We start from the raw sequence: 26,712 nt of genomic DNA on the forward strand, positions 1-26,712 counted from the left end.
AGAGAGGCAGAGCGCGAGGACAGCGCATGCGCACGGTGACCTGAAGAAGAAAGAGAACAGCCCTCGCCCCCCCCCCACTTTCTCGGGGAAAGACAAAAAAAAGTCTGCGCGAAAGTCCCGCCGCGCTTCGCAGGGCTCGTATTAAGCTGGCGGGGGCGCCCATGAGGTGAGCGGGGTGTGTGTGTAGGGTGGGTGTTGTTGCTTCCTGGTGTGGGGGCGTGCCTGCTCCGGGTATCGGCCTCAGAAGAGGGTCCGGCGCCCAATTATTATTTTTTGTCCCTCAGATGTGGGGGGGGGGGGCGCCTGTGGTGTAAGGGCCTCCATTCCTCTCAGGTATTCTGTGACAACGAGAGACACGGTGTAGACGAGGCATCTCTTCGAGCAGTGTTCTGGCTGCTGGCCACCCCACAGATTTCCCCCTCTCCCCGTTTGGGGGCAGGAGCGAGGGGGGCTAAAGCGGCGGGTAGGAAAGACCCGCCTGCTCTATCGTCTTATAAAGGGAAGGATCGGCACCCCGGGGTGTCCTGCCCTCCCTGGCTGGGCGAGCGAGTGGGTTCCTCTCTCTCCTCCTGCAACCCCCTTCCTTGCTTGGCATCTTCACGTTTGGTTGCTGCTCAAAAGAGTTTCAATCTCCACTTTCCGTCTGGCGCCTGGAGAGGTTGGAAATCTCGACATCAAACACCCCACCCCCCCATGCTTTCTCCCCCTTCCCCGGTCTTGGTTGGAATAATCCCGTGCGATTATAATAAATCTCCAGAAGTTTTGTCCGCCCCGGTGTGCTTTTTATGGTTTGTGGAGCCATTGTAGTAAACAACCCGGCGCAGGAGGTTGAATCTGGCTCAAGGTTGAAATGCCAATATAATGCAAGAGAATTCGCAGGTGATGGCTTGTGTGTGTTTTTCTTTCCCCGCTCCTATATGTGAAGGAAGATAATCATGTGAGAAGTCAAGCTGATATGACGACACCATAGCGAGCGAGGGTGGGTTTGTTGCACCAAAATCTGTGCTGTTCCGTGTGCAGGGACCTTCTCAGAGCACAAGCAAGTGAAGCCCCTGGGTGTCTCCCTAGCTTGTCTCTGCACTTAAAGAGTTAGGAACGTTTTCTTCCCAGTTCAAAAATGACTTGACTTCTTGCAACTAAGTCTACACAAGCTGCAGCATTTTTACCCTATGCTTTAGCTGACATGAGATCAGCAACAAGACAGAAATATTTAGAATGTTAATGATCTTTGTGCTGTATACTTGACAGTTTTGTCATAGGTTGCTTTAGGATTACCTTTCTTATCAAGAATTTCAAAGTGCTTACCAAGTACTTGGTTTGCAAGTCATGGTTTGTCACATGATTTTTGAGTGATCAAATTGACAGTGTTTGTCCACAGCTTGTTTTTCATTACTCTTCGTGTCTCAATGAACCATCTTAAAAGACTTTTTTGGGTTAGATACTGATTAATTATGTTATCAGGTTTTAAATTATAATTTCCATTTCCTGAAATTATATTGGTTTTTAAGTTCTATATAAAGTGTTAAGATTTTAAAATAAGCTGGCTTGCCCCAAAATGATACCGTGATATACCGGTAATTCCATGTCCAAAGGAAATCCTTTCAGTAAAATGGGAAGGAAATTCTATATTTGATCAAGGCAGAGAGAGGGGTGAATCTTGTGACATCAGCAGTGACTCTTCACTGACCAGCTTTGGAGACACATCCTAGTCACAGTGTCTACCAGGCTAAGGCTATTTTTGTCCCCAAGAATGATTAAAGTAAGTTGTAAATTCTTTGTAACTTAAAGCAGTTTGACTATAGCATTTAACATTTATGCTATTTTATATTTGTCAGTGTTGATGCTAAATAAATATTTGAAAAGTTTTTTTTCCAATAACCAAAAGTAGTTGAACTGAAATATGTGAAGGAGTGTACTTAGTGTGCCTTAAATGTTATATTCAAGCCACTTCATAGGTTTACTTGGAAATTATTTTTATTGGATTGTTTATAAATATTGTAAATGAAGATGACTGATTAGCCTACTAGTTTTATATTATTTAGATTTTAAGGGAGGACATTAGTTTTAACAAGAGCTTTGATCATAAATATATGCTTCCTACAGAGTACCTGAAATAACTTGATTAACTTTGATTTTATTATATTTCATTATATCCATTCCAGTTGCCCATTTTGACTTGTACTGTTCTTATTCATTATTCTGATTGCATCTAGGCTAGACTACTGTAATGTGCTGCATGGGGTCTGCATTTGAAGAATGTTCAGCTGATCAGTTTGTAGCTGCCCCATTGCTTCTGAAAGGTCATGCAATCTGAGCATATATCACTGATTCTGCACCACCTTCACTGGCTGCAAGTGGGCTTCCAGGTCCAATTTAAAATACTAGTTGTTACCTTTAAGGTACTAGATGGCTTGGAACCAAGTTATCTTAAGGATTGTCTGCACATGTATTAGCCCAGTCAGCTCTTGAGGTTGACCTGCTGCTAAGGTCCTTCACAAGAGGGAGGGGGGCACAAAAGCTAGGGGCTCAGTCATGGTTCTGTTGTGGAACTTCCCCCCGTGGGAAGTACACTTGGCTGCCTCCTAGGCTGGTTTTTAAACAGAATCTATAGTCCTGGTGTTAACATCTGTTTTTATGGCAGTCTGTTTTTAATGTACTTTTAACCATTGGTGCTATTTTACAACTGACTTTGTAATGAATTGTTTTTATTTTATTTTATTTGAATTATTACCCATTTTATGATGACTTTATGCTGTAAAGTGCTTTGAAAGGCAGCGTAAAATATCTAAATAAAAAAATGTTACTAATTTATTTTACGAAGCTATGCATTTCTAAAATGGAATTTGTTTTAGAAAATCCCACATCACGGGAGTTGTAAAATTCACAGTGAAAGGATTATGTAAGTCTGAAATGCTTTGGATCAGGGACGCCAACTCCAGGGGGCTGAGCTCTTTTGGCCCTCCCCCAGTGTTTGGGGGTTGAGGAAGTCAAGTGTGTCTTCCCTGGCCAGCTCATTCTCTTCCTGTTGTGGAAGGTTGCTGAGTGCTCCTCCCGAAACATCATGTGACATCGTCATAGCACACATGACACACCCCCAGTCTTTGGCACAAGCTGGCACCTTTGCTTGGGATTGTGACTTTATGCAAGTTTTGTAATGGGGCTAGTCAGATACACCATGGTTAAGGAAGAGTGCTCAGTTCACCTATAATGCCAAGCCATAGTTAAAACAAGTTTATAAGCAAAAAAAACCTATGGCTTCAGATAATAGTTTGCTAGCAGTAAAAGCAAACCAAAACATACTTAAGCCGCTGGACTCACACAACTCTAAGCCACAGTTTAATAAATCATTGGTTTAATCAGGCCTTGACTTCTTCTTTTTCAGCAGCCTAATTTGATAGAAGCATACAACCCTCTTTATACTGTTGCTGTTTTAAAGAATTGGTAGTCAGAAATTTCTTAAAATCTACTACAAATTGTTCAAGATCTACCAGTAGATCTTCCCTTGCTTAATTCAATGTACGGTATTCTACATAGGCGCAAGAGGAGAAAACTCTTACCAGATTCAGCCTTAGAATGGACAGTTACTTCAAAGCAGCAGTCTCAGACTTGGACAAGCTACTTGATGAATTTGAGCAGAATACTGGTTAGTTTTTACTTCATGCTTCTATTTTGTGTGAGAGAACAGCATGCTTAAAGTGGATTATAATGAAGGACACCACTGGTGTATATGGTGCTTTACAGAGCCTCATTCACCATATTACTGTGTTCCTGTTCCCAAGGAGGTTACAATCTAAAACAGACAATGGGGAGGCGTGGGGAGACAAAGAACAGGAAGAATGTGGGCAAAAAAATAGCCTTTTATTAATATTTGTTTTTGATGCCATAGGGATGAGTGAGTGTGTGTGTGTGAGAAAGAGAGAGAGGTGTAATGAATTTCTAACAATTTTTATTTTAATTTCAGATGAACTTGAAAACAACAAAATTGTAAATCCACATGATTCCAAATCTCATTTTCTTTCTTCAGAATTAGATTACCAGCAGCCAAAATTCCTGGGACCAAATGTGCAAGAAAGTATTAGTAGTTGTACAACATCAACTGAGCTCTCATTGTCTAGTCAGACTACAAATGTAGCAAACTTTGAACTGAACACTGAACAGAATGAGAAAAATGTCACTGGGTTAGATCTTCTGTCTATGGTGGATGGTGGTTCTTCGGATAAAAATCAATCTTCTTGCCTTGGGCGATGTAGCATACCCGTCTGTGATCTTATCAGTGACACAGGTAATCTGAGCCATGTGAAAAGTAATTCGGAGTGTATTCAAAAGTTGCAGCCAGGTGACTTTCAGACCAATACAAGCTCTCTTACTGGTTTTGATTTATCATTGGTAACAGCCACTGCTTGTAACTTGTCTGTTGATTATAGTGCGGATTCTGGCACACATCAACTGACTGATGAAGATACAACACTGTATAATAAGGAAGATGGCACAACAGAAAAACAGAGCCAAGTGATGCTAAAGACAGACAGCCTTTCTGAAGCAAATGTAGTGGAATCTGGTGGGGCTCAAGAAAAGACGGGAACTTTGGATAACAATGAAGTAATTGATCAGGTAGAACAAACTACAGGCCTTGAGAGAGTATCAGCTTTAATAGCCCAACTAAAGCCAACTGTAGAAAGTTCCAAAGATGAGCTGCCTTGTGAGTTGTTAGTAGATGAAAATAGTGCAGAAAGTGAAACGATACATGGAGAAAGTGGCAAGCAAACTATTTCAAAAGAAGATAAGATTGAAACTGAAACCTCTAACCTGCCAAAGACACATGGGTTGAATAACAACAGCTTAATATTGCCAAAAGAAGAGACTTTATGTGCCTCCCCACTTCAAATTGATAATATGTTGGTATTGGATAAAACACCCACCCCTGAGGAAAATATCTCTAGTGCAGAAGAGAAAACCAGTGCAACTGCAAACATAGTTTCAACATCAGAGGTCTTTGAAGATGTACAGACTTCATTGTCCTGTCTTCCACTTGCTGTTTCTATATGTGGGTCACTAGTTTCAACTGATGACACAAGTGGAAAAACTGCTCAGAGTGAAGCAGCAGATGTCATTAGTGATGTAACTGTGCACACAGAAAAATATAACAATGGCCTTTCTAAAGAAGAATTGTTTCACAGAATAGAAGCTTCTGAACCAGATGGAAATCTAAACAAACCCATCCAGTGCTGCCTAGAGAAGCCTGCCTTTACAGATAGCGAGAATGTGGGTTTTGACAACATTACTAGTAAATGTCATCTTTTTCAATATCAAGACTCTGCTGCTACTTCTAGTTCTTTGGTTACTGAAACATGCAGCAGTGTTTTGCTCGCTGACATTGGTGATAGAGCTTCAATTGATCTAGCTATCAAAGAAGACATTATTGGAAGTGATATGCTCATTAGTGATGCTGAACTTGATGCCTTCTTAACTGAGCATTGTTCTGAAGTGAGCCATTCAAAGCCTCTGGAAGAAGATACTGATGATGGACTGTCGGAATCTGATGTGATTTATGATAACTTAATAGATGTTAACAAACTGAATGTCAGAAGTGATAGTTTACAAGTAGAAACGGAATTTAAGAAGAGGGAAGCTTCTGTCAATAACAATTGTATAGTTTCCAATTCTGAACCTAGATTGGGGATTCTGGTGGGAAAAGGAACGCAGCCGGTTCAACAAGAGACTTCAGATCACATAAGTGAAACTGCAAGTGAAATTTCAGACCTCACAAGCAGCCAACAGATGGTGCACAGTGGAGGTGCAAGGCCAAAACAGTTGCAAAACTTTTCACCAAAATCCAAACTCTCTTCTGAGCTTAGTAGTCCAAATAAACTTGAGAGTGAGCCCCAAGTGATAAATTCCACAATCTCAAATACCTCTCTCTCAGATACTAAAACCTGTTATGAGTCAAACTTCAGATTTAATAATGCTGACACACAAAGCAGCTTGGAAAACAAAGGTAGTGTCTCACCTGTGATCTCGGAACCTGCTCAAGTAGTAGAACAAGCTGTAGTCCCAGGGGACAAGCAGCCATCCTGGGTTCCTGATTCAGAAGCACCAAACTGCATGAATTGTCAAGCCAAGTTCACATTTACAAAAAGAAGACACCATTGCCGTGCTTGTGGGAAAGTAAGTAATCTAAACCCATTTTAAAATATCTATCCTAGTCCATATGTCTGCTCATCATAGAAGTTAGAAATAAGTATTTATCCTTCTAGGTTAGCATTTGCTTTTATTAACACCATTCCCATCCTTCCCCTCCCCCAAAACTGGCTTAGTTGGGATGGAAACAGGCACTATTAAGTGTTATCAGCCTAAAGTTTTACTAATTGAAAATGCAGTCAAACAGGCTTCAGATCCTGGTAACTGACCAAATAATATATAGAAGGAAAGAAAGACACAATCTGTATTCTAGATAATCATTAAGGTTTGCACACAATCTTTAGTTTGCAAGTAAAAGTGGAAAATGTTGATCAAAAGCAGCATATAAATGTCCCAGTACTTGCTACCCTGTGCAGTCTTGAAAATCCAGCCTGTGCTGGGGAGAGAGAAAACTACGTTATCTGAGCACAGCTTGCCCTGCCATATATTAAAAACTAAATGCGGGGGGAGACCATAGACTGGTAGAAACATAAGAAGGTCTCTGCTGGATATGGCCAAATGCCCTATCTGGTCCAACACACTGTTCTCATAGTGGCCAACCAGTGGTCTGGTATCCAAGATTCTGTAGGATTTCGTCTCTTATGTAATCTTTGACCACCACCTCCAGTACTCCCTTCAATATCCTTCCTATAAAGTTTGCATCCATAGATGAGTGCCTCAGTGGTTGTTTTCATTCCACCAAGTTTCTGTTATACCCACTATATCTGTCCTCTCAAACCAAGCACTCCAGCTCACGCATCTTGGCCCCAAGGCCTTGAGCATTACTAGAAAAACACAGTTTCTGTCTCAACATTATCTGTGGCACTTGCATTTTAGTCTGTGTTGCTTTGTGCTCTCTGAATTGCTGTTATGTACCCCTACACTCTTGATGCCTAGTTCTATACTCCTCCATTTAAATGATAATAAACCTTTTCACCTTCATCCTGGGGGAAGGTTTGTTCCAAATCCGACCCTCCTTGGCTCCTGTCGGTTTCACCCCACAATCAGTTTGAAAATTGTTCTTGATTTTAACAGCTTGGTTGCATCCTGGTTAAGTGGAGCCAAGTTTGATTTGTCCCAAAGGTCCCCTACTGTTTAATAAATCTAAACCCCTTCTCCTGACACTACTGTCTCATTCATGCATTGAGATTACACAACTGTTCCTATCTAGCTGCCCCTGTGTGTGGCACAGGTATTATTTCAGATAAAACTACTTTGAAGGTCCTGGCTTTCAACATTCTATCTAGCAACCTTGATTTTGCTTCCAGGACCTTCCAACTACATTTCCCCATGTCATTGGTGCTAGCATGCAGTACTACTGCTGACCTCTCCCCAGCACTATATAGCAGGCTGACTAGATTACAAATTGCATCTACACACCCTTTGCTATGTTCTTAATGATTGCATCACCCAGATCCAAAATCCTTCTCACCCCAGCCCTTCAGGATGAGTGTGCTCAGCACAAGAATATACCTTTTTTTAAAGTAATCCCCATTCATTCTTGGCCTGGCTTTTGAAAGTTGGATGAAAATAGAGCTGAGCTCTCAAAATGAAGCGTGACCAAGCCCATTGACAGATTTTCCCAGAGTTAAGAAATCCTATCTTCTGACTACAGATGTGTGAAATACATTGTAGTATTTTATAATGATTAGGCACTATGAACTTGCTCAAGGCAATTCATTATCTTTGAAAATATATTTGGAAGTTGATCTAGGCAGGTTTTGGCTCAAGATAAGCTCTGTACAATCTGATCTCTTTTCCTAGACCAGAACATAAAAGAGTTTCTTTTCCAAAATGTGTCTTCCATTCCTTCCCCTCCCCATGAGACTGGCAAATTTGAAGCTATTCCACTTTATCCTTTACAGCAGCACCTCTGTAGTCAGATGCAAATAATGGATGGCTCACTATATGGGTTGAGTAGGGATTTGATTCTAGGTAACTTGTTCATAGTATAGCATTCATCTTGGTGCACTACAGTGATTCAGAATTGTTCAGAGATCAGAGTAAGGCAATTCATGCTTCAGTTTTTGTTTGTTCCCCCTATTTTTTCACACACACCCCCCGAAATCAGTTTTATTAGTAGTAATTTTCTGAGTTGGGCATAAATAGATTCTACACAAATGTAAGGTTTGTTGTTGTGGTGGTTTTTTTAAAAAGCCTCCACTAGATGTCAGTGTTGTGCTATAGAGTTAATTTATTGTGCTCTATGTAGGGGACACGGGTTAAACCACAGAGCCTAGGGTTTGCCGATCAGAAGGTCAGCGGTTCAAATCCCCGTGACAGGGTGAGCTGCTGTTGCGCGGTCCCAACTCCTGAAACCTAGCAGTTCGAAAGCACGTCAAAGTGCAAGTAGATAAATAGGTACCGCTCCGGCGGGAAGGTAAATGGCGTTTCCGTGCGCTGCTCTGGTTTCACCAGAAGCGGCATAGTCATGCTGGCCACATGACCCAGAAGCTGTATGTCGGTTCCCTCGGCCAGTAAAGCGAGATGAGCGCCGCAACCCCAGAGTCGTCCGCAACTGGACCTAATGGTCAGGGGTCCCTTTACCTTTATGTTGCAAAAACTGCACTTTGGAAAGACAGGTACTAAAACTGCAAAATAAGATTGTTCATATAGTATTAATTTCCCCACCTGTTTGTGTGTTGTCTAATTAGTAATATGTTATTTTAACTATTTTTTAGATTCATCATATTAATATAGCTGCTGTTCTAATCTAGGTTTTTTGTACTGCCTGTTGTAATCGGAAATGCAAACTTCAGTATCTGGATAAAGAAGCAAGAGTCTGCATAAGCTGCTATGAGTCCATTAACAAAGGTAAAAATGATTTAATAAAATTATGAGGAAGAGAAAAGGTAACTGGAATAACTCCTGAGTATTGAAACAGTCTTCCCAATGTGAACAATATTTCTATGCTAAATTGCGCTCAGAAACATTTGTAATATATCTGAACACTGCATAGGATGAAGTTAACAGGAGTTGCATCCATACGTATATATTTAGAAACTTTTAAAAGAAATAATTTTAAAGAGTGATTAATATATTGGTCATACTGCCTCTTAGAACATAAGAATTAATTTACAATTATGCTTGATGAGGCAATTATCTATCGGGTTTGGTATTCTGACAATGACCAACCAGGTGTCCTATGGAATTTCCCAAGAAGGAAATTCTGTTGCTTTTCCCTGGCTGCTGATAGTTGGAGAGAGATTAAGTCCGTATACATTTTCTTTGCTTCCCTATTTACCTCCCCCCCCCCCCCCGCAACCTCATAGATTGCTATGAAAATTATCCTACACCTACCTGATACTGATGCCCTTGACTTTGCTTTCTATAGCAGTTTTGCACTGTATTGCCTAGTCTGCATAGGTCTCATTCTTGTGCTCTGTAGGCCTTATTGGAATGATCTATGCAATTTAACATGTTGGGCTGTACACATAGAGACCTCCCTATGCAAATATTTGAGTATAAGACACCAACATCAAGAAGGGTAGTATGATACAGATAAATTCTTATGCGTAGTGAGGAAATAACCTGTATAGAACTGCTGACTGTGTTTTTCAAATCCAGTAAATGTTGCAGTCCTAGTTAAAATGAAACTGGGTGTGATCCTAAACTCACCTTGGGGTACCTCTCAGGACCCCTCAAGCCTGTGTGTGAGAAAAAGGGAGAAAGGAGAAATATCCTACATTTGTGACATTTAAACTTTTTAAATTTTGTTTGTTAGCACAGGCACTAGAAAGGATGATGAGCCCAACGGGTCTTGTGCCCAATTCTGGTACCTCTGAATATTCAACTGTTTCACCTCTGCAGGAAGCACAGACAACCGGTACGCCTAATTTTCCTTCTGTTTCATTACCCACATCTGTATTTAAACACCCAAATGGTGATGGTAACCTGAAGGACTAAATTTACTATCGGGGCCTCTCTAGACAATTATAGGATAGCACAACAAACTTGCAGCTGATGTTTACTTGTGTGGGATATGCATACTCTGTTTGGGTTTGGTTTTCGTTTTCTCAACACTCAAACCATGATATGTTTGGTGGTGAGGGACAGGGAGCAGGAAATGAAATTTCTTGCTAGCAGTGTTGCTGCAATTTGAAGTGATGTCAGCAAAGTGGTGACTGATAAAGAGTGACCCATGCTATGTTTTAACCTGAACTTGCAGAGGAGAGAATTTTTATTTTGAGGCAAAAATGTCAATAAGCCTCTTGTCCCACATCTTTAACACAATGTCTCCACACTTTGCCTTGAGACATAACCTGGAAAAGGTGAAGATAGCTCCTCTAGGCTAGTCTTGAGACAAGTCTTCCATGCAAGCCTCTTTATTTGCACACCTGTGTACATCTTTTTCTAGATATTTTTGTGCATCAATAGTTAAACTTACTAACTGCAGAAACCTCATGTCTTGGTATATTTGTGTTGAGGTATACAACTGTTCATCTGATCTTTTCTTCTTCTTCATAATCGTAATCATAATCACCAGAATAAAATGAAAACCTAGAAGGCACAAATATCTCACTCAACCCACCTCACTAAAAAAATAAGCAAGGAAGATGCCACATATATACCTCATACCCTCCAAATTAAGTGTCGGATGCCTGGGTAAAAACAAACCTTCCTTCTTGACAGCTAAAGTAGCTAAAGATGGTGCCAGGCATGCCTCTCTGGGGAGATGATTCCACAAGTGGGAAACCATTACTGAAACAGCCAGTACTTGTATTCCTCCACTCCATGCCTCCCTTGGAGTAGACATATGGAGAAGGACTTCAGATGACAATTGCAGAGTCTGGCTTGCTTCGTGTGGGGAGAGGCAGTCCTTGAGATACTGGGTAAAAACCAGCATCTAGAATTGAGCCCATAAACTAATTGGTAGCCAATGCAGTCATGGTAGCATTGGTTTTATATGTTCAGACTGCCTCATGGAAGGCACTTTGTTCTACTGAGGCCACTTGAGCCTTGCCTCAAGTGACAATGGATCCAGAAGTATCCACAAGCTACACACCTCCTTCAGAGTGTAACCCTACCCAGAACAGGCCAGTTTCCATCCAACTGGTCTAGGAAACTGCCCACTAACAGTGCCTCAGTCTTACCTGGATAAAGCTTCAGTTTATTAACTTTCATTAAGTCTCCATTCCATTACTGAGGGAAGACACTATTGCTATGTGTTGTAGTAATGATTCTAAGTGGACTGCTATTGTGGGCAGGGCAGGGCTTTTTTGGAAGTGTTAGGTGGTTTTGTTTTAGAAAAAATAAGTAAAGGATCCTCATTTATTTCTCCTTCTCCTTTTAGGGTTGTGCCCTAAAGAACAGAAAAGAGTTTGGTTTGCAGATGGTATTTTGCCTAATGGGGAAGTTGCTGACACAACAAAATTGTCATCTGGAGTCAGAAGATCCCCACAGGAACCATATCCTGTAAGCCATAATTTATCATAAATTGCTACTATGTGTTCTTAAAAATAAGAAGTGGACATTTTCCATCCTGGTTTCTGCATGTTAGAATACCCTTCCCCTCTGCCATATATGAAGCATCATCCGTCAATTGCTTCAAATGTCTTCTAAGAAGAATGCACCCTGTTATTACTGAATTCCTGTTTTATTATACTGTTTTACTGATTTTCATGATGATTCTCTGTTAGATAACATTTTTATTGTGTTTAAAAATACGTGATATGTTGTTTTGTTGCTAAATGGCTATGTAACAATGCTTTTTTCATTTTTTCCTGTTTGAAATGCTTGTACAGATTTCACACTTTTGAATTAAGTGAATGTTAGATCTAATTGAATAACTTTTTTCATAGGTTGAAAGTTCAACAAATGACACTGTTTGTGCAACTGATATCAAACCAAAGGATGAAATGCATATTGCTGGACAAACTGAGAACTTCAGTTCTCCTACTTCTTTTGTTCCAGAAGAAGATATTTTGTCCCCCGTAGGACAACCTGAGTTGTCATGTATTTCTGACTGTCTGATTCCTGCTATTGCTGAATTCCCCACTATTGTTGAACCAGTAAAGCATCCTGTTCCTGCCACAACAAATGAAGCTAGTGATGTAGCTGTTAGTCCATTAGATTACAGGATGCTTTGTGGTGTTGAAAACTGTGTTAGCAAGGAGATCAGCCTTATTCCTGAGGATAATGGGTTGCCTCCTCTTCTGCTTGCAAGAGGAGAAAAAGGAGAAGGTGAGTTTCCTCTGCCCAAGTAGGAAACTGGGAAACGTGTGTTTTCTAAAAATGGGAATGTTTCTCAGTGTAATGTGCTACATTGCATTGATTTTGCAATTTAGAAGTGTATAATGATATTGAGAATCATAAGATATTAATAAAATCAATTAAAAGGTAAATGTATAACATTGAAATTAAAATATAAAGAAATAATATTGTCCTTATTGGCACATAATGATCTGGCTTAGTGAGAATGCGGAAAAGGTGGGGCTTTCTGGAGAGGAGATTGTAGCTGCTTTGCTCCTCCTCTGTTCTGCTGTTGTGCTGAGCTAAATCATGGTTTAGCTTAGCATGTCATCAGAACTGGGGCTTGTTGCTTAGCTCTCCAGACAAATCATGAACTATAAATCATGGGACAAACTTTAGTCTGCAGCGCGTTTTACTGGAGAAAGCTAAGCCACAAGCCCAGACTAAGACAAACCATGGCTTCTCACAACACAGCTGCAGGATGAATGGGGAGAAATAGAGAGTCTGCAGTCTCTTCTCTGGGAGCTTGCATGGCTGCTTGTTTACAATAAGCCATGGTCTGTCTTGGCATTATGTGCTGACTGTGCCATCAAATCCAGATATGCTCACATCTACTGCTGGACCGTTTTTCTGATTAAAGTATTGTATTTTGCAATGAGAAATTGCTTTCCTCCTGCTCACTGTAAGAAAATACCTTCTGTTGAACTAATAATGTTCTAAATTTTCTTTAGAATCCTTAATAGAAGAACATCCTTCTCATAAGCAAGTCACTTTACTACTTGAAGAACCCAATCCACTAACATTCATCCTGAATGCAAATCTTCTTGTGAATGTCAAGATACTGCCTTGTAAGTGGTACACAAGGAAAATGGCATGTAAATGTGTTTGTTTGCTGCTACGAAATATGAACCAACCTGTAGGCTTAAATCTTTAGTTTTGCTTGAGGCTTTCCCCCCGTTACTCTTGCCTTCTACCTTTTAAAGTTATTTTGGAAATAGGTATCACAAACCTCATTCTCCCCCCCCCCTTTTTTTTTTTTTTGATTGGGGCATGATCCCTGGACATATTTTATTGTCCTTAAATGAATAACACTTGCCCAGGGGGCATGTCATGTATAATTTTGAAGTGTTCTAGGCATTTTTGGTAGGAATACATTGAATAGATAGTGATACATTGAATTAAACAAATATTGGTTGAAGTTGGATTATACTACCTTTCAAATTCTTCATTAGACTGAAGTAAGATTCGTAGGTGTATAGAAAGTCAGATGATGTCAGCTGTAAATATTTTTACATACAATAATGAATTACAGTGTTCCCTATAATGCCTTAATGCTTAATTATCACATCAATAAAAGGTATCACCTTTCTATTTTGAATCTTTGTGGCTAATATAGCAACCATCTCTAAACTAGGGCTTTTAAATTTTAAAAAAATCTTATGAAAGTCAAGTAAATAGTTCAATACAGATGGTGCTATACAACTGTCATACTCAGAAAAGACCCATTGAAATAAATGGAAATACTTCAGTGAGTTTACACTTCCCTAACATTGAATATAGCATAAGACTTCCTAACGTTAACGTCTTAGTTACTATGCAGAAATATATATATATATTTAATATCCTTCATTTAACAATAAAATATTCTACTGCTTAATTTTATTTTTCTCAATAAGATTCTTCAGAAAGGTGCTGGTACTTCTCAACCAATGGACTGCATGGTTTGGGGCAGGCAGAAATTATTATACTGTTACCTTGTTTGCCAAATGAAGATGATGTTCCTGAAGAAATATTCAAATTATTTATTAATATATATAAGGATGCCATGAAAGGTATGAAACTTTGCTATAATTTGAAAGCAGAACATATCAGACTTCATGAAATACTTCCTTTTCAGTACAGTCATACCTTGGTTCTCAAATTTAATCCATTTCAGGAGTCCTTTCGACTCCCGAAAAGGTTTGAAAACCAAGGCATGGCTTCTGATTGGCTGCAGAAGCTTCCTGCAGCCAATCAGAAGCTGCATCGGACGTTTGGCTTCACAAACTAGAACACTTCCGGGTTTGCAACGTTCGGAAGCCGATTTGTTCGACAACTAAGGCATTTGACCACCAAGGTACCACTGTATTCATCTTAATGGTGTTGTTCAAATAATAAGAACTGACCCAATGTTCTTTGCTGGGCTGCTCAAAAAATGACAGGCATTTCAGGGAAATTTTCCACCCTTAGTTGCTGATCTCATTTTGGGGAGTCTCTTTCCCCCCTCTCTACTTCCATTAATAATCCATTACTGTTGCAGCCCCTGCCAGCTGTTCAGGATGGTCCCCTAATTCTCATGAGTGACTTGTTCGGATGTGTTATGTCATGGTGCTATAGGTGGTGGGGACAGTAGTGTCAGGAATCCAAGCACAATCATGCTTATCTGGATTCAGCATATGGTACTTATAATAACAAATTGATATTATTATTACCCACCCTTCACATAATATTAATTCAATATTAAAAACAAAATACAGTCAAAATAATACAGGATGAGTCCTGAAAATATGTATTTCGAGTATCAAAGGCTAGGGTAAAGACATGTGACTCCAGCACATGACAGAAACTGTATAATGAAGATGCCAGGCACGTCTCTGGGAATGGAATTCCTCAACTGAGGAACAGCCATGGAGAGTTCCCCCTCCCTGGCCACCACCACCCCAGATTTCTGAGGCTGATGGAACTACAAAGAGTGCCCCTTCTGCTGATTTTAACACCTGTATGAAAGGAGGTGATCTTTCAGATATTTGGGGCCAGAGTCATTTGTCTTATTTTGCCCTAGAAGCTATGATTATGTCCATGGCTGTATGCATCAGGAGTGTGCTTTTATGATGATTTTGACTATATGTATTCTTTTAACCAGGAAAATTCATAGGAAATTTGGAAAATATTACTTTCACTGAAGGCTTTCTTGGAAGCAAGGAGAATGGTGGATTCCTATTTGTTACACCAACTTTTCAGAAACTGGATGATCTCATACTACCCAAAAATCCTTTTTTATGTGGTATTCTTATTCAGAAGCAAGAGGTGCCATGGGCAAAGGTATTTCCAATTCGCTTAATGTTGAGATTAGGAGCAGAATACGGAGGTGAGTTTCATTCACATATTATTTCATATACTTAGATCAGTGCTTTAATCTGATCCATTGTGTATTGACATCAAGTCTTTAACCTCAGTGTGGTTGCAAATGTCAGTTTCTTTTATTCGTCTTCCTATGGGTCTTTTTGGTAGCACATTTCAATATTATATGAGTAAAGATGTAAAGGCTATCCAGGGGGTGGGGATTAAGAGGGAAATGCAAGGACTATTTTCCAGTGGAAAAACTGGAAATTTGAGGAACCACTGAAGAAAACTTATGAAATATTTTCTGTTTTGGAATGAATGAAGTGCTTTCCGCTCACTTAAAATGTGTGGTATGAAAGTTTCTATGTAGGACAAATTTAAGCATTGGTTAGCGATGACTGCTGTGTAAACCACAGACATATACAACACAATCTGAAATACATTTCTGCACCTAGAATGTGCTGCCATCTTCATAACAAGAATGTGCTACTTGCCACCTCCCAGTGACTTTTGAATCTGGTCCAGAGATATATTACATGTAAATGTCCTGCATCTGCTATCCTGGTCATTGTATTATGTTCTTTGCTTTCTCTTTGGATATTTCTTCAGCTAATTCAGTACAGGATCTTATTTAGAGGCTTCTGGACCTCCTGTACAGTTCACTAAGAGAAGAGTATAAATGATTTATGTGATGTCAATTTCCATTTTAATGGGTTGAGTTTAAAAAGACATGCCAGAAAGATTGAAGGCAATCTCTTTCTGAAATTAAATAAATTCATTGCCAAGACATTGCCTTATAGTGCAAATCAATATGCCCCTTTTTATTATTATTTTTTACTAATTCTCTCCCCTCACCATTTTGCACTTCAGTTACATTTGGAAGTACATGTGAATGGCTGGGGACAGTTATAGCTGTAAACTTCATGCATGAATCATTTATTTTTTAAATAGCATACTTTCCCTGCTCATAAATGCAACATGGGACTTCCACTGATCACCACCACCGCATTGAGGGACTAGTCACATCCATACCCGTCTTCATCTGTTTTGTAAACAATCCCAGGTAGAACACCTCCATGTTGCATTACAAACTAGTTTTGAAAGTATGCTCATTTTCAAAATGGTTTGCTGTATAACATTTGAGGCTGCTGTTTGAGAACAAAAGACAAAACACCCATGAGTATATTGGACTACCTTTGCGGTGTTTTGGATCCCATCAATTTTATATATATACATATACATATATACAGTTCCAATAACCATAATGTGTCAACTTCTAAAGTGATTGGGTTATTTAGATATTATTCTGTTATGCATGTTTCTTACTTTCCCCCTTTTCTCTTGCTAGTGTACCCAACTCCTTTGACAAGTATTAGACATAGGAAGTCATTGTTTGGTGAAATAGGACACACAGTCATGAATTTACTTGTTGTGAGTATATGCTTTTGCTTGTATTTCATTCTTGCCCTGTTGCTGATACTAAAATTGCATTGTCAGAAATGAAATCAAGATCTCTGTATTCTTTAATGCTGCCTAATTATCTGTTGGGAGTTAACTATAGGAAACTATCAGTAAGATAAATTTCACAATCTAGAATTTGATGATACCTTTAGAACAACCAAAATGTCACAAAATAATGAGAAAATTAAAATTCTCCCTAAGTTCATCAGGCTAAATGTTAAGTGAAGCAGTGGGGCAAAAGTGGGAGAACTATTGTTATTAAAACTGTAAAGTCTTCATTGGCTTAAGATGGAGTATTGGAAGAGGTAGCAGGCTTTTAACAGATTAAGCTCTCCTAGGCTACTAAGCTTTGCAGGTTTCAGGTTACACCTAGGAATGCTTGGATGAAGAAACGTACAATGGTAGATTTTTCATTTTTGAAAATGAAATCCAGCAGTTAACTTGGTCTGTCATTAGCCTTAAGCAAAACAATCAAGTTCCTTCTTGTAGTGAACAGCAGAAAAGTTAATAAGGACCATTTGTATACTAGCTAACCACATTTTGGGTGGTTTGCTAGGTGAACAAACAACAGCAGTGTGAAGCTGAATTGAATAGATTTGGTGGCCAAAGGAAATGTGTTCTGGGTACATGTTCCCATGACAAATGTGTATTGAGAACTATTGCAGAGGCAATTGTTAAGCACATTTCCTGTCCATCACTTACCCCTTGCGTTTTGTTCCTCCTGTCACTGTTTTCAGTGGAACTGGGGTGTACTGGCTGTAAACAGAATGTGTCATTTTGCCCTATGAAAGTTACATACATGTTAATTAAATGTTGGAAGTATAACATAGAAAGGTATCTGGTGGGCTTTATTCACACTTGGTGGGCATGTGAGTATTATTCTGTAACTTTACAAAAAGTGTAATTTTATGCATCTGCCTAGTTATGCTATTTTTTAATTCTCATGCTTATTATTTAATCATTTCTATACTGCACAACTTGTATACAAAAATAGAATGGGTTAGCTGACTATAATTAGCAGGTAGTATGTTCTCTAACTTTGTTTTCTCAAACTGGTTCAGTTTACCTTGTGGGTGACTGGTTATTGTAATAAGTGAGTCAAAGAAGATAATAGTTCACATTTTTTGGTATACATGTTTTATTGATAGCTTGGTACTAGATTTTGGGTAATTCCTTTTTATTCTACAGTCAGTAGTCATGAGACATGCATACCATTGAAAATTAAATATATAAATTAATCAACTTTCTATTGCATTGCAGGATCTTCGGAATTATCAATATACATTGCATACAATAGATAATTTATTTATTCATATGGAAATGGGTAGAAGCTACATTAAAATACCTCTGAGGAGATATAATGAGGTAAGAACAATTTGTCGTAAGGGCTGGTGCAGATGTAATCAAAAATTGGCAAACATTTATATACAGACTACATAGTACCAGTGTGGCATCATCACTAATGTTGGATTTAGACTACAGAGGCCCAGGTTCAAATCTCCACAGCCATGAAGGTTGCTGAGTGATCTTGGGGTAGTAATTAAATCCTAACTATCATGAATTGCTATCTTTAGGGAAAGGGCAGGATAGAATAGAGTAAAGCATGTAAATGTTTCATCCTGCGAAGTTATTAACTTCTTAATATGTAAGAATTAGTTGTTTGAATAAGAAACGTTTGTAGGCCCTATAATAGAATTTTCTCCATTTACATGTGTTGTAATCTGGGTCCTAAGCAATATTTTCCCAGGTTTTGTGGGGCTAAACTTGTGTGCTTTATAGCCAAACTCACAGCAATTGTAGGAAAAGGGGCTTGTGGGTAGGACATTATACAAAGTATTAAAGTGGCAGCTTTGGCCTTCTGAAGCAGCTGTAGTGTGCTAAGGAGGAAGTGCTGAATTTGAGAGAGATGCAGAATGGTCAGGGTTATGTGAAGGTCGGTAACTTTTTATCAGAATCTCACTTCCAGCCTGATCCTATCCATGTGTACTCATAAGTAAGTTCTGTGGTGTTCGACTGGACTTATTTCTAGATAGATGTCTATACTTAGGGACATAGCTTAAACCTTGGAGTTAAAAGAAGCAGCAAGGATTCATGTTCTCTCTCTCACTCACTCACTCATACACACACACTCTTAATGACATTTCTGTAATTACAGGTGATGAAAGTCATAAATACTTCTAATGAGCATGTCATTAGCATTGGAGCCAGTTTTAGTCCTGAAGCAGATTCTCATTTAGTCTGTATACAGAATGATGATGGAGCCTATCAGACACAAGCAAACAGTGCTACTGGACAGCCTAGGAAAAGTAAGTGTCTTCCACAGTATTGTGTCCATTGGAGCATGTGGTCAGTTTTTTAGTCTGGTATGTGAGTGTCACGGACTGGCTGGACACTGTTTTTCTAGAACTTCATAAGTTGTGTGCATTTCTAGTATAACATAGAATGTAAATACCTACTCAAATTATGTTTAAAATACTTCTAAGTTTGTATGAGCAATTGACGTATATGATGTTTGTTTAGTTACAGGTGCAAGCTTTGTTGTGTTCAATGGAGCCCTAAAAACGTCTTCTGGATTCCTTGCTAAATCTAGTATTGTTGAAGGTACGTGGTGTTTGTTTGTTTTTTGGTGTGTGTTTTTTGCAGTCATGTCAGAGGTGAAGGGGGAGTCCCTGAGACAGAGATCTTTGAGCATTGTACTCATGTTCCCAAGAGTGTTGTATGGCTAAGTTGTTTTTTGCAAAAGTTCTGTAGCTCCACTGTATTTCTCACTTAAAGTTGCCCTTGTGAGTTTAGTGCGCATGACAAAAAAAGAAACAACTAGAATCAAGTGCTGCATATCCTGTCCTCTGCACCTTTTTTTAAAAAGTTCCCCTCTTCTGCTGAAGTTGTGGGGGAATTGTTTGTGCCACAGGTGTCATGCTGGAGCAGAGATGCAGTGAGGGCATGATAGTGAATTAGAATCCTAAAAGGTATTCCCAAAGATCTAGTGCAGGCCTCCTTTGGATGCAGAAAAGCCACTACTATAGCAGTCCAGCCTCCTTGAATTGATGCAGGATACAGCTGAAGTGTGCTCCTTCCCTGTGCCACTCACAACTCTGCTCCTTTTTCAGCTGTTCCACAGGTGTTTCTTTGCCAGCAGAATGGCTCTGCTGAAACATGTTCTGCAAGTTTATCATTATTGTATATGTATTTGGTGTCCTACCATCAAAACTGGGCTTCAGTTGAATCTTATACCCTGATGGATCTCAGGCACAAGATTTTGCCCATTACTGTAATAAAATAATTTGGCTTTGTGTTTATTAAAGTAATTGTTTTTCTTATAGATGGAATAATGGTTCAAATAACTCCAGAGATTATGGATGGCTTGCGTCAAGCTTTAAGGGGAAAAAAGGACTTTAGAATTACATGTGGCAAAGTCGACTCTGGAGATCTGAGGGAATATGTAGAAATTTGTTGGGTAGAAAATGAAGAAAAAACAAATGTGAGGTATGATGTTTTTACAAAAGTCAAAATGTATGTTAATATATTTCTGCAAAATGTCATCAGTTTTTTAAAAAATAAAAGGTCTGATATTGACAACTATTTGCATAATCCTCCTATATACAGAATTTTTTTCTAACATTTTTTGGCCATGCTTTATTAAAAAAATTATTTATCTGAAGGTCTATAGATTAGTCAGCCTCTCAGAGCTGCCCTATGAACATTTTAAATATTTTATGAATTTAGATATTATGGATATTTATCCTTTTATGTGGAAGCAAACATGAATAAGGAGGTGGAAGAGAAATTTAGAAAATGTTAAGCTGCACAGTGAGACTGAATGTTTAGCAAAAGTGCTGTGTAGGAAATTTGGGTGATGACACAGTACTATTGAAACTGCCCTAGAACATGCACACATAACTGGTCACATGCTGTACATCAGAGGAACCGTCCAGGAGTCCAGTTTGAACAAGGTGAATTCAGTATTTGATGTTTTTCACTTGCAACATTCTGTGGATTCAGAATTGGTGGTAAACAGCATTTCTATGTTGCCGCAGAACTGAAGTTCTCTAGGTAGGCTACGTAAAAAATTGTAAAAAGCCTGAAAGAATAAAAAAAAAAGACAATTGCCTTTGCTCTTCTGTATTTTGGGTCCTTCTTGCAAGTTTCCCATAGGTATCTGGTTGGCTACTGTGAGAACAGGGTGCTGGACTAGGTGGGCCTTTGGCCTGAACCAGCAGCCTCTTCTGAATTCAACATTCCACTCAGCTAGTGCTTAAGCAGCTGCTTGGATTTCAGACTTACATTTTTGGTCCATCCGATCTCAAATTCAGGATGGTTGACAGTAATAGATAAAATTCTATATAATGTAACATGCTACATTAATTTCTATTTGGGCTGGCTTCCAGTAACACATTATGTAGGGAAAGAAACTAGTGGAGTCTGACTAGCGCAATTAATGCAGTATTAACCTTGCTTCATAGAGTTACAAGCCCAATAGATGGGAAATCAATGGAAGGAGTTCCAAGCGAAAAAATTGTCCAAGAAGAATATTTTGAAATGGACAATAAACTTGTAAAGTGTACAGAAGTAAGTTAATGCTGCTGTTCTCAAAATAACAAATATTTGCTATAATATTAAATGAAGCTTTTGAAACATTGAAAAGGTATCTGTGTGTGAAAGAGATACAAGATTGCTGAATTCTTCACGCTACATATCCCCAATTCCCACTAGTGTTTCAAATGTTGATTATATCTTTACTTTTGAAAGCTGTAAGTATATTTATGAAACATTGTCTCTTTTGTACTTAGTCTAGTTAAGTTAGTTTATTTTCTGTATAAAATACTCTTATTAATCTTTATTAAAATAGTAATCCATTAGTTAACTAATACATGAGATTTGTTATTAAAAAAAAAAGAGATTTGTTATGTTTTTGCAGTTACTCAGGAAAGCACCAGATTATTACTTGGCCATGAGACATGGCAGTTGAAACTTTTTTCAGCCACTAGTATTTTGACTGATGAAAGGCAGCACACCTGCCTTTTCACATTGTTCTGGAAGAACATATGCAAGGGATTCCCCCAGGCTTGTCTCACCAGGCACGAAGAGATCATTTTGTAGTGATCTCTATCTCATATGGAAGTGGATACCCAGGCAGGTTCTTCAGTATGATAGAGTATGTGGTGTATGTAAAGAAAGACCAGCTGTTATTTGTATTGCTCTTCTTTATGGTTGTAAATCAGAAAATTTATTTTAAAAAAGAAAAAAGATTCTACCATAATAAAACAAAAGCTGTTGGAAGGATATTTTATCCATTTACTCTTTCAGAGACATTTTTACTTGTCTATTTTCAGGTTTGAGTACTTAAGAAGTGAGTAGATGTTGGGTCTGGGATATTTTTTAAAAAACACCACTCTAGAATCTTTGTAGGATAAGGATCCCTTAGGTTCAGACATTGAATTCTTTTAGACTTATATTCCCTTTCAGCCCAATACTTTGGTTTATACTGGCTTTGCATCTGCTCCATTGTTAGACAAACTCTTGCTAATAGCAGCATAAATGTCTGAGTTAGGGAATGGGACAGATAGTCTGGGAATTAGGGGTGGGAGGAAGTACAGCTTAGAGCTAACAGTTGGAATTGGCCTTTTGGGAAAGGCATTTGTTTCTGCTTCCATATTTCAGAATGTTAATCTGCATTTTGAATACATTTTTCTTCTCCAATAGTTGGATGATTTCACACATTTTGTTTTATTTTATTTTTTAAATTCCTGCATCTATCTTGTCCCTTTGCAAATTCTAGTGAACACCATTGATCCAACATACCTATCATTGAATGTTATCGCTGCTGCAGTAGTCATTTTAATTTTAGCAAGAAAAAGTCTGCTATTTAGGGAAGAAGTCACTATAGCTAACTGTTCTCTAATTACATTTCAGGTGTTCTATCTCTTAAAGGCCAGTGAGGTATCCAGTCATGCTCATCAATTTGCTAAAGAAATTGCATTGGCTTCTTGTATGGCCCTTCGCCAACATCTCAAAACCCTGAAAAGTCATGGAATGAACAAGATAGGCCTGAGAGTCTCCATGGATACCGATAGGGTAACTTTTTAAAAGCTGCAGCTATATATCCATATATGTGATGCTCATATAGACATTTGGGAACTCTGTATTGACTATGCCCTATATGAACTTGGGGAAAATGGAACAAAGTGGTATAAAAATGTCTTCATGTCAATTAATATCAGTTCTTATATAAATAACTCACCAGCATTCATTTGGATGAGATTTAAAACAGTCAAGTTCTTGTTGTACCAAAGCACTTGTTGCCTCATCTTAGAGATGAGGAACTTGCATCAGTGAGTGAAAAGACAGCCTGATATGGGCCAAATCCATAGTATTTTTAATGACTGGGAGCTTGCATCTTCCCAGCGAGATGGGCAGGGTATAAATAAGAAATTATTATTATAAATTATAGCTAGCACTTTGGCAGATTCCATAAATAGCTGCAGCAGGTGTCACTGACCCTTTGGATCTGTGGACACATTTGGAATTTGATAGTATGCTGTGGGCACACCACCCCTTCTGCTTGCTTTTATCCCCCTGCCCAGTGGAGGTACTCAAGGGTACGCAGTACTGGCATCTCTCTCTCTTGATTAAAAAGTGTGACACTTACTGTAACAACTTCATGGTGAATACTGGCAGCTATTTTTCTAGAAAAAAAGCACTGCCCCATCCCTTCTGTCCTTATCCTCCCACTCCCTCCACCAGAGAGACAGAAAAAGAGAGCACACCCACTTTTTGATCTTTCAGAAGTAAAGGTTAGATAAGGTAGAATTAAAATAGATCCTCTTGAATTTCCATGATTTCACATAAGAGTCCCACCAAAAACCACCATCAAATTAAAATTAGACTGCACAATGAAAAAGAAACAGATCTGGTGCTTATCAGCACCATAAAAATATTGATCCAAAGCAGAAACCCTAATTGACCTTCATTTTTACAAAGTATGACAAACTTTCAGTCTGAGGGGATCGTTAGTAGATAATAAAGCTAATACTTTTACAGATACAGTCATACCTTGGAAGTCGAACAAAATCCATTCCGGAAGGCTGCTCGACTTCCAAAACGTTCAGAAACCAAAGTGCAGCTTCTGATTGGCTGCAGGAAGCTCCTGCAGCCAACTGGAAGCCCCGTCGGACGTTCAGCTTCCAAAAATAGTTTGCAAACCAGAACACACCTTACGGAACTTAGTGGAATGGTTCGGGAAAGGTTGATTCCTTTGTTGTTATTTCTTTTTTAAATGTTAAATTATGATAGTAAACTGCCTGAAGATTTTTGAATAGGATATATATCTAATTATTGTGTTGCCGTCTATATTGTTTGTTATGGTAAATCAAACACATTTTTATTTTATTTTAGGTGGAATACCAGGCAGGATCTGGAGGCAAGCTTCTTCCTCAGCATTACCTAAATGATCTGGATAGTGCTTTGATCCCAGTGATTCATGGTGGGACATCAAATGCTACAAATCTACCAATGGAAATGGAATTAATATTTTTCATCACTGAATCTCTCTTAATATAACAGGCGTGTATGTTATACTGCAGTGGACTGAACTGCTAGCAGTGACCAATACCAAAGCAGTTAGATTACACTATGGATGAAATATTCAGGTTTTATTTTTTTAAAAGCCAGTGATTTAGTAACACATCTTTAATAACATTTTACCTTTTCAAAATGTGAGCATGTTCCTCCTTAATGTCAACATAAAATATCATTTTAAAAACCTGACCATTATCTAACGTTCTGAAAGTTTACACTTAATACAGCCCAGTAAAAGGCAAGAAAGGATTAAAACTAGCTTGTGTGTGCAAAATACTGAAGGATATCCATCTATCATTTGCAGATGTTTTAGGTGGTTTTTTAAATTAGACACATGTCTGATAGGCTATTCTTAAATAGTTTTGGGGTTGGTTGGTTGTTTGCTTGTTTGCTTGTTTTAAAAAAGATAAGTGTAAGCTAAAGTGGGATATGTTTGAACAGATCAATATTACCTAGAAACACAGCATGTTTCTTACCATTGTAATAATTTTATAACTCTGATTATTTTTTTTAATGGTATGTTTTTGAAGTGTATAATGATGCACTTTTGCAAAATTTGTCAGCTCTCATGGAATTACTTTTTTGAATGGCTAACTTTGTTATATGTTTATAATGAATTTATTGAACATAAAGATGAATACCCTTTATATTAAATACCTAATCTTTTTTCTTCTATGCTCAGATGTACAGTTTCTTGGTTTTTCCAAGAATGAGTAAGAAGCCAGATGACCCTTAAAGTAGTCATCCTGTAGCAGTAAATCAGGCATAAAGCCTGTCTGTGCGCCATTCTCTGATTTTTGAGACCTCTTGGTATCCCTGTTTATTTTCAGGGAGAACAATGTATTAAGTGTGAATTTTCATGAACGGTTTCCTGTATACAGTACTTATTTTTATACTGGGGTATTTGCATTAAATAAGTATTTATATATGAGGATAATTGATATTAGTACCTGAGAACTCTAAATACATTTTGATAATGCCTGCATAATGTTCCTGTTTGTTATGCACAGAAGTAAATTGTGTGTGCCTATGTGTCTGTTTGATTAAAGTATTAGACTGAATTTATTGCATTCTAATTGTATCTAGATGCCTTCTTGACATTCACTGGGGTATATTTATGTTGTATCAAAATACAGCTTATAAACTAAAATGTTTGCCAGTTTATGTTATGGTGGCACAGGATTTTTGGAAACGTTGAGAAATTGCTGGCCATTAGACTATTATCATTGAACCAATGCACTCCTTTCTATTCAGAATTAAAATTCTGTGGGCAAGCTAAAGTTTACAGTAACATTCATTATAATACCATATCTAGGTTCCTGTATCGGTGAACAGAGGAAGTCAGCTGCAGCAAAGAATGCTAAGTGTTTCAAATATTGACCCATCATATGTAACCATGGCTTGTACAACATTATATTGTGTAAAAGCAATTGTAACCCATTTTGTCATAATAGCTTTATGTTCTCTTGGAAATTGATCCTTTCAGTTTATAGATAACAAATAGCATTTTATAAACACTTGTTTTAGAACAATATTATTAGGCCTTATAAAATGTATAAATATTATTAAAATCTTCATGAATGAAGCTGACAAGTACTTAACAAATGACACAACAACATTTTAAAAGCTGTGATACATTGCTTAAAGGTCCCTTTCTTTCAGTTGCTTTATCGGTTCCGAAATCTATTTAAAGTTCCTCAGAGTCACCATGAAGTTTTCTGCCTCTGTTTTAAAAGTGAACATGTTAAGCTTATTGACTTTGGTACATTCTGGCCATAAGAAATGTGTGTGGTCTTATTTATAGTATTACAGACCACGTACAACTTGCTAAATAACCTGCTATAAGAAATCTGATTTTCAGTGTTCTTAAATGCACAGTAGAGAAATAAAGACTGGGATTTCAAGAACTTATGTGTGCCTAACTACTTCTATGTTTGTGTTTCTCAGACAATATTCTCATGCTATATAGCAAGTTGCTTTAGAGGCAAATTGTGGGGGTTGAAAAAAGACAAGTAAAAATACCACCAAGAATGCCAGGTGCTTGGATATGCACAAAGTAGTTCTTCAGATATTGTCAAAATATGTGTGTTTCACATATTGAACAAATTGTCAATTGAGAAGGAAACTGGAGGTATTTCTGGTCCTGTTAGTCTTTAAGGGTTATCTGTACAATATTTCTAGACTAAAACACAGAAGTATTTT

General features: G+C 38.3%; 1 protein-coding gene across 6 annotated transcripts; it reads left to right on the plus strand.

The window, feature by feature from the left end:
• On the plus strand, positions 1-26,417 carry ZFYVE16 (zinc finger FYVE-type containing 16). 6 transcript variants are annotated; one of them, XM_080972274.1, is made up of 19 exons: positions 1-166; positions 926-979; positions 3,535-3,643; positions 3,962-6,165; positions 8,895-8,991; positions 9,902-10,003; positions 11,471-11,592; positions 11,979-12,360; positions 13,101-13,217; positions 14,046-14,201; positions 15,272-15,496; positions 16,820-16,902; positions 18,193-18,297; positions 19,088-19,238; positions 19,453-19,533; positions 20,256-20,418; positions 21,396-21,501; positions 22,846-23,007; positions 24,328-26,417. In XM_080972274.1, exons 3-19 carry the CDS (start codon positions 3,574-3,576, stop codon positions 24,490-24,492), a joined length of 4,491 nt encoding a protein of 1,496 aa, XP_080828400.1. In that variant the 5' UTR covers positions 1-166; positions 926-979; positions 3,535-3,573; the 3' UTR covers positions 24,493-26,417. The 6 variants fall into 6 exon arrangements, with proteins under 6 accessions (XP_080828400.1, XP_080828399.1, XP_080828402.1 ...); XM_080972273.1 differs by lacking the exon at positions 926-979; XM_080972276.1 differs by lacking the exon at positions 926-979 and having other exon boundaries at positions 4,025-6,165.
• The last annotated feature ends 295 nt before the right edge of the window (positions 26,418-26,712 follow it).

Source organism: Podarcis pityusensis (assembly GCF_964106645.2).
Source record: "Podarcis pityusensis genome assembly, chromosome: 11".
Classification (NCBI taxonomy): domain Eukaryota; kingdom Metazoa; phylum Chordata; class Lepidosauria; order Squamata; family Lacertidae; genus Podarcis; species Podarcis pityusensis.